This window comes from Microplitis demolitor, chromosome 5, assembly GCF_026212275.2.
Source record: "Microplitis demolitor isolate Queensland-Clemson2020A chromosome 5, iyMicDemo2.1a, whole genome shotgun sequence".
Classification (NCBI taxonomy): Eukaryota; Metazoa; Arthropoda; class Insecta; order Hymenoptera; family Braconidae; genus Microplitis; species Microplitis demolitor.
The window spans coordinates 17,969,512-17,977,165 of NC_068549.1; the positions used below are offsets into that span (position 1 = coordinate 17,969,512).

The 7,654-nt window shown below is 27.9% G+C and overlaps 1 protein-coding gene across 1 annotated transcript; it reads left to right on the plus strand.

Moving 5' to 3' along the window:
• Nucleotides 1-1,842: 1,842 nt before the first annotated feature.
• On the plus strand, nucleotides 1,843-5,292 carry LOC128667833 (uncharacterized). Its single transcript, XM_053739540.1, has 4 exons — nucleotides 1,843-2,589; nucleotides 2,650-2,929; nucleotides 3,004-3,444; nucleotides 5,258-5,292. Exons 1-4 carry the CDS (start codon nucleotides 1,843-1,845, stop codon nucleotides 5,290-5,292), a joined length of 1,503 nt encoding a protein of 500 aa, XP_053595515.1.
• The last annotated feature ends 2,362 nt before the right edge of the window (nucleotides 5,293-7,654 follow it).

Consider the following 7,654-nt stretch of genomic DNA (forward strand, 5'->3'; position numbering starts at 1 on the left):
ATATTATCCTCTTCAACATCACACCAAATATCATTATCTGAATCTTTTTTTTGGATAATCATTATCTTTTTTGATAATAGTGACTTCAATAGTACATCACGCTGACAAATCTCATTGATTTTTTTTTGATTATTTCTAAATCAGGTATACCAGGTACAGATACAAATTTTATACATTGTTCCGTCCTTCTACGGCACAAAAAATTTTTTTTTCCATACTAGAATAATTACTGTTTGATCAAATTTCTATAATTACTATAATTATAAATTTAATATCAACTATAAGTTCACTATAATATAATTTTAATAACCTTAATAAATAAATATGATTAAACGCGCAAATGAACAATAGAAGAAAGAAATGAAAATCAACTGGTCTATACTTGGTTTACTGAGAGAGTTGAGTGTATCGAGTACACCAATACTCGCACGAGTCTAAGGGCGCATCTCATGTAACAGTATACATGGATTCTAGAGAGCCGAGTATGTGAACGTACGTATAGTCGGTCCACCAAAAGAATAGTCACCCCACTACCATTCTTTCGTTGGGACTACAATATATTAACACATGCATAATGGAGTACGAGTACATGACAAATATGGGACAGAGAAAAATAATATTTTCATAAAAATCATATTTTTATAAAAATTAAAATAACATAAAATTTAAATAATATAAAATTAAATTCAAATTAAAATAAAAAAAATTCCAATAATATGAATAATATAGATCGTGGCCATATATTTTCATGCAAAATGTGTTTTGTTGTCTGTAATTCACCGGACACATTAATGTGTCATATTTTTAGGAAACATTCAGTTTTGTCTCAGAGGTTAAATGACATCAACAACCTAGTTGAAGAAAGATTAGCTGATGATGTGCCTCTTGATACCGATCAAAACGATGGTAATTGTTAATTTATACATACATATTAAATAAAAACTCAATTAACCATTTTTTTAAATTATCCATCATTAATTAAATTTCAATTATTTTTTTATCAAATGCGTATAAGAAAATATATTAAATAATAGCAATAAATTTTTATTATAGAGTTTATTTCAAATATAAAGAATTATTCTTTTTTTTTTTTTTTTTTTTGTTTTTGTGTTTGTGAAAAATATTTGTTTTTAAACTTTTATCTCAATTAAATAAAAAAATATCACCTCCTGAACTGTAAGATTATAAAAAAATTATTTTAATTATTATCAGATTTTTATTTAATATTATCATAAATATTAAGACAACTTATACATATACAAATTAATTGTAAATTTTTTATTGTACAATTTTATTATTAGAAAATATAGATGAATCAAGTGAATCTGTAATGAAGCGTCTTCAGTGGCATGCAGGAAAATTCATAATAAATATTCGTGAAAATTGCCGAATATCCCAAACTTCAATAACACATATAATTGATGGCGTGACAAATTTATTGGAGCTTTATTCTTTGGTTATACTTGTAAGTACGCTGATTCGATTGGACAATTTTTTTCGATTCATCATATGTTTATTTTAAAATATTATTTCTTATTAATCACAGAAAGAATGTCACCAGAGAAAAGACGCTGATACCCAGAAACTTAACTTTGAAGATATAAAAAATGTATTAGTTCAAGAATATCTTCCTACGATTATTTTTTCCTCCATTAAAACTAAAACTGACTTAGATAATTTTCTAATTAATGAGCTAAATATGGTACCAGCAAAAAAATCACTTATTGCGAAAAAGTTAGTTTGGAAAAAAAAAAACGATACGTCAAAAATAATTCTCAACTGTGTGAAGTTCAACACAATGCGTACGTCGTTCCGTTTACTGAAAACTTGAAAAACCTTATGATGAATGATGACGTTAGAGATTGTGTTGATAATCCTTTAGTTTATAAAGAAGGGATTTTCCGAACCATACTTGATGGTGAATATTATAAAGAAAATTCGTTTTTCAAAGAAAATGCGAACGCTTTAGCTATAGTTTTATACATGGATGAGTTAGGAGTTGCTAATCCACTAGCTTCTAGTTCTAAAACCCAAAAGTTAACAATGTTCTATTGGACTCTTGCTAACATTAACCCAAATTTGCGTTCATCACAAAATGCGATCCAATTACTAGCTATAGTTAAAAGTTGTTATTTAAAACAGCCAGGTGCTTTGAATAAAGTCTTAAAGCCTTTTATCGATGATATTAAAAATTTGCAAACCCAAGGAATTAACGTCACCATCAATGGTGTCCCGAAAAATTATAAAGGTTCACTATTATTTTTTTCGGGTGATACTCCTGCTTCTGCTTTAATGGGTGGTTTTAAAGAATCTGTGTCAGCACATCGCCCATGTCGAACTTGCATGTTTACAAAAGACGAAATCAAACAACATGTTAGAGAGACTGATTTTCTTTTACGAAACAAAGATACACATCAAGAACATTTGGAAGCAATCAACGATAATACAACTCAAGCTACAAAAAATTTTTGGCAATTATTTTATGGAATTAATACTGTAAGTCCGTTAGCAGATATTCCATTTTTTGATGTGACTATGTGTTTACCACAAGACTGTATGCACGTTTTAAATGAAGGAGTTACTGAACTTGTATGTCGATTATTTTTGAATTATTGTATTACAGAGAAAAAATTATTTACTATAAAACAGCTCAATGAACAATTAACTGCATTCGAATTCGGACACTTTAGCCGAGATAAACCAGCAATAATCCAAAATAATGACCTTGCTGATGATAAGAAATTACGACAAAGTGCAGCACAAATGTTTGTTTTAGCACATACTTTACCATTTTTAATTGGCCAATGGATTTATAATAGCGATGACGAAGGTGTTACTGAAAGGCTTGATTGTTTAATTTTATTACTGCAGATAATGAACTTGTGTCTGGCATATGAAATACACGATGACTCAATTGATACTCTAAGTCGTATGATTGAAACTTTTGATTTAAAGTTAATTCAATGTTCCCAGATAAATTTATCCCCAAAATTCACTTTTTAGAACATATACCGAGATATATAAAACTGTTTGGTCCAGCACGACAGCAATGGTGCTTTCGATTTGAAGCTGCACATGCCTACTTTAAAGCTCTTGTAGCAATAGTGCGAAGTTTTAAAAATATGCCTGACACAATGTGTTATCGTTATCAATCACGTATGTGTTCCAGACTTTTTGTTAATCCTGGTCAATCATCGAAAACTTTTTTATACGAAGGTGATAACATAACGCCTGGACCAAGTGTACTTTTAGTCAATCTACCATATAAAAAATTATTTGATGACCTAGTTAATGACTTTGAAAGGAGCGTGTGTTCTGTTATGAGATCACCGAAAGTTACTATTCATAGTACTAGTTATAGCCATGGAAGTGTAATTTTACTTGAATGTAACGAGGAAATAATGCCTATATTTGCAGAAATTGATGATATTTGTATACTAAATTGTAAAATTTTATTTGTAATCAAACGGCTTGAAACAATTTGCTATAACCCTCAAGTAAACAGTTATCAATACCAGAAGCTACTTAACCAACATCAAGAAATTATAAATGTTGTCGACTTAATATTTCCTCACTCTCTATCATCATTTAAAATGAAAAATCTAACATTTATTTTATTAATAAATTATGATCGTTTAGAATTCATTGGATGATATTAACCGTGTTCAATCATTTGTAAAATTTCATTTTCAATAAAAAAAATACGTTTTGATAAATCGATATCGTAATGCATAAATATTTTTGAAAATTATTACACATTTATATTTTGAAATTGTTACTTGTATCATTTGTCGACTGACAAAATTTTTTTAAACTGTTTAAGAAATTTAAGCGTTTTATAATATACATGTTTTATAGATTAAACGTTTTTTTTGACAAAGTGTTTAATTTCGGAATATCCGTTTTAATTTAAAACACTCGATGTTTTTTTAAACGTTTAATGTAATAGTAAGCGCTTTATAATAAAACAGATAGAAGTGTTTTTTTCTTTAAACGGATAAAACGTTTTCGGATTAAACACTTAAGTGTGTTACGCGAACCTTTAAAACACTTCTAATGATTTATGCATTTGTTTAAACGTTTATACCGTTTTGTTTCTAAGCGCTTAAGTTGTAGAAAACACTAACGTGTTTTATTTTAACACACTGAGTTAAACACTTGGATTTGCAGTGTAGAGAAAAAAGCAATTTTTTTCTTATGGTCTCAAAAATTATACATAGCATACAGATTCACCATGAAAACATGTGCACGTAATAAAATCCAAAAATTATCTTTACGTTAAGTTTTTCAATTCACTATATTGTCAAGCTTCATAATTTTTTTTTTTTTTGTTAGTTGTACCAAGAAAACACTTAAAGGCTTTTTTGCAGAGAATTTAGTTTAATACAAGACCACGTACTTTGATTTTTCAGAAAAAATTTTTTGAATACTTTTATATACAAAAAATAAGTGAGAAAATAATAGAATAAAATCCGGAAGTTATCTTTTAAAACTGTGGATACGTTAAGTTTTTCAATTCACTATTATTTCAAGCTTCACAGCTTTTTTACTGTTAGTTGTAGACAGACAGCATACTTGGAAACTATATTGTAGATAATTAAATTTCCTACAAGATTATAAACTTTGACTTTGGAAAAAAAAAAATTTTTTAATACATTTATTTATTAAAAACAAAAAAACTCTTATAGGAAATTGAATTCCTCACAGAAATGACTTGAGTTGTTACGCTTGTTACGACAATATTAAAAAAATATATCAAGCTTTCAAGGTATTAAATAATTTAAAACCATACGTAGTGACTTAAGGTACAGAAAAAAATCTGTGTACGGAATAGCCTATCGTGTGACAAGTTTATCGTGCTGCACGCTTATATCCCTTATTCTATCCCACCTATTACTGTACACTTATTCGCGTCGAAAACCATAACGACCAACTTTTTTATTTTATCTGTGTCAATCAGTCGATATAATCGACTTCCTATAAAAAAATTCAAATTCAAATTAGAAAAAAAAAAACACCTTAGATAACTTAAAAATAATTCATGGTACAAAATATTTTTTTTTGTGTCACCGTTGTCATTTGAAAAGTATTGAAGTTACTTCTCATATTACTCGGATTTTGTGTTGAAATATGAACACAAATTTTGTGTTAAAATTCAACACAAATAGTCTGTGTTGAAAAATAACACAAATATTATGTGGACCGTTTTTAATACACAGATTGTGTTGATTTTAATACAATATTTTTTACTGTGTAGCCCAAGCCTGGATCGCCACTGAATGGCCGAGATAGGGGACCCCTATATATAGCACTAAGTTGCCCGATTTTGGTACTGTTTAGCAGATATAACTTCATATACAACAGAACGAAATTCAAAATTTTGACGTTATTATTAACTACAAGTTGTTACCAACATTCTTAGAAAGTTGACGATAATCGACTGCCGCAACCTGACGCCAACTTTCGGAGAAAATTGTAGTCAACTTTCTGACAACCCTGTCAACTAGGGGAATGCCAGCTGTTGGCACACATTTTCTTAGATAATAGGCGACTAATTGCCGTCAACTTATGGAAATGCCAACATTCTTTGCGGCCAACTGGATAACAAGTTGCTGCAGTTGGTTGTTACTAGCTCGCTTCCAACTTGATTATTAGAAATCACTTATGGCCGAAGTTGTATATCTCAGCTCTACTTACATAACTCCTCATTATAAACCAATAACTCAATGTAAGCGCATCTGATTTATTCTGATTGCAATCGTTTTTTGGTCGTTTATCGATCAATGTCGGTCTATCAAAGTTGTTTGTGAGTTAATTTTCTACTTCGTTATTTTATTAATTTTCCCATTTAAATCACTAGGAAATCGGTTGTCAATGATTGCCGGTTAAAACAACGAAAACAGTAATTTATTTATAATAAAAATGTAACTAAGAAACTAGATTTGTCATTAGTACTCTTCAATAAATATAATATTTTTTTTTGTATAACGATAAAAAATCTTCCGATTAAAAATAATTATATGTTTCCATTTGTTAAAAACACGATTTTCAAATTTTACTAATAAGGTATAGACAGGTAGCGCCACAATGTTAGATGTACGAAATAACCCTAAAAGCCACCTTAGCTTAACATTGATAGTAATTTGATAACTTGGAAAAAGACCGAAGTTGATGGACATTTGATGAAAATTTCGAGGAAACTTTCGCAACTTAAATTTTGCTAAGTCAACTGTACAATTAGGAAATATCCTTACAATTAGCATTCGAGTCCGAGAGTCGGCTGAAATTTTCCTGATGATTTTTCATGTAAAAATTCGACCAACTACATACTGTACCCGACTAAATCAGTTATTCATGATACAAACAAGGATGCAATCAGATTGATGCACAACGATGAGAAAACAGAGAATGGAAAAGGGAGGAAGGGGTGAAATCAGAAACCCGAATAGAACTTTGTACTACGAGAGCAAACGGTAAAAGCCGGAAATAAATAATTCAAAGTAAAAAAATGTAAAATAGATAAAAAAATATGTATATATATATATATATATATATATAAATATATATTTTATTATTCGAAATAATAAAAATGAGGGTTTAAAATAAAAGTTATTACTCCGATAGCATAAGAAAAAATAACAATCGACTATAAAATTATATACATTGACTTAGAGATTTATATTGTTTGAAACTTCAAAATTTTTGGTTTAAGTTTTAATATTTACTATCGTCAGTCTAAAAAATATTATCCTGCCATTGACACTATACAATTCAAAATAATAATTTTTACTATTTGAAATTTGAAAAACTATATCTTTACCCTATACTTTTTTTCTTTCAGCATAAGTATATTTTAATAGATTACATATATATTTTAATCTTATACTTTATAATAAACAACAAAATCGCAACGGGCGCCGCATTATTATTCGAAACAATAAAAAGTATTGATAATTCGGGTGAATTTTAACATTTTTTTTTCCGTTCAGCGATTTTATATTATATTATAACAATAATTAATAAAAAAAAAAAACCTGATAATGTCGTTCATAGCCCGGATCAAAAAAATAACTTGATTATGACGTAATTTTTAAAATTTTAAATAAAGCAAGTCTAGGAAGACAAGAGCAAGTCAAGTTAAAGGTTATTTTTTTCTATAAATGAAAATACATTTTGGTTTTAACTTGCTTTTGACTAAGTTGTCTTACTTAGTACCCATTTACGCCGACTAAGTCAAATTCAAGTCAACCTTTACTTGAATTTGACTTAAATTTTTAAGTTAAAAAAGTCATACAAATACGAAGTTAAAAAAAGTTATACAAATACAGTTATTGAAAGTATATAAAATAGATGTAGTACACACAGTAATTAATTTAATAATATATAATTCTTTAATTAAATAGTGAAATGTATAAAAAAAAAAAACATTGCTAAGTATTAATTTGAATTATTAATAATCGATAAACTTATTAATTATAACTACTAAGTAAAGTACATTAGCTGCATTATTTAATGACATAATTATATTATACTTAATAAATAATAAATAATAATCGATTTAAATAATTATTTAAATGACAGAAAAAAAGTTGGACGTAATTAGAATAATTATAATATATATTATACCAAATTATAATTATTATAATCACGTACA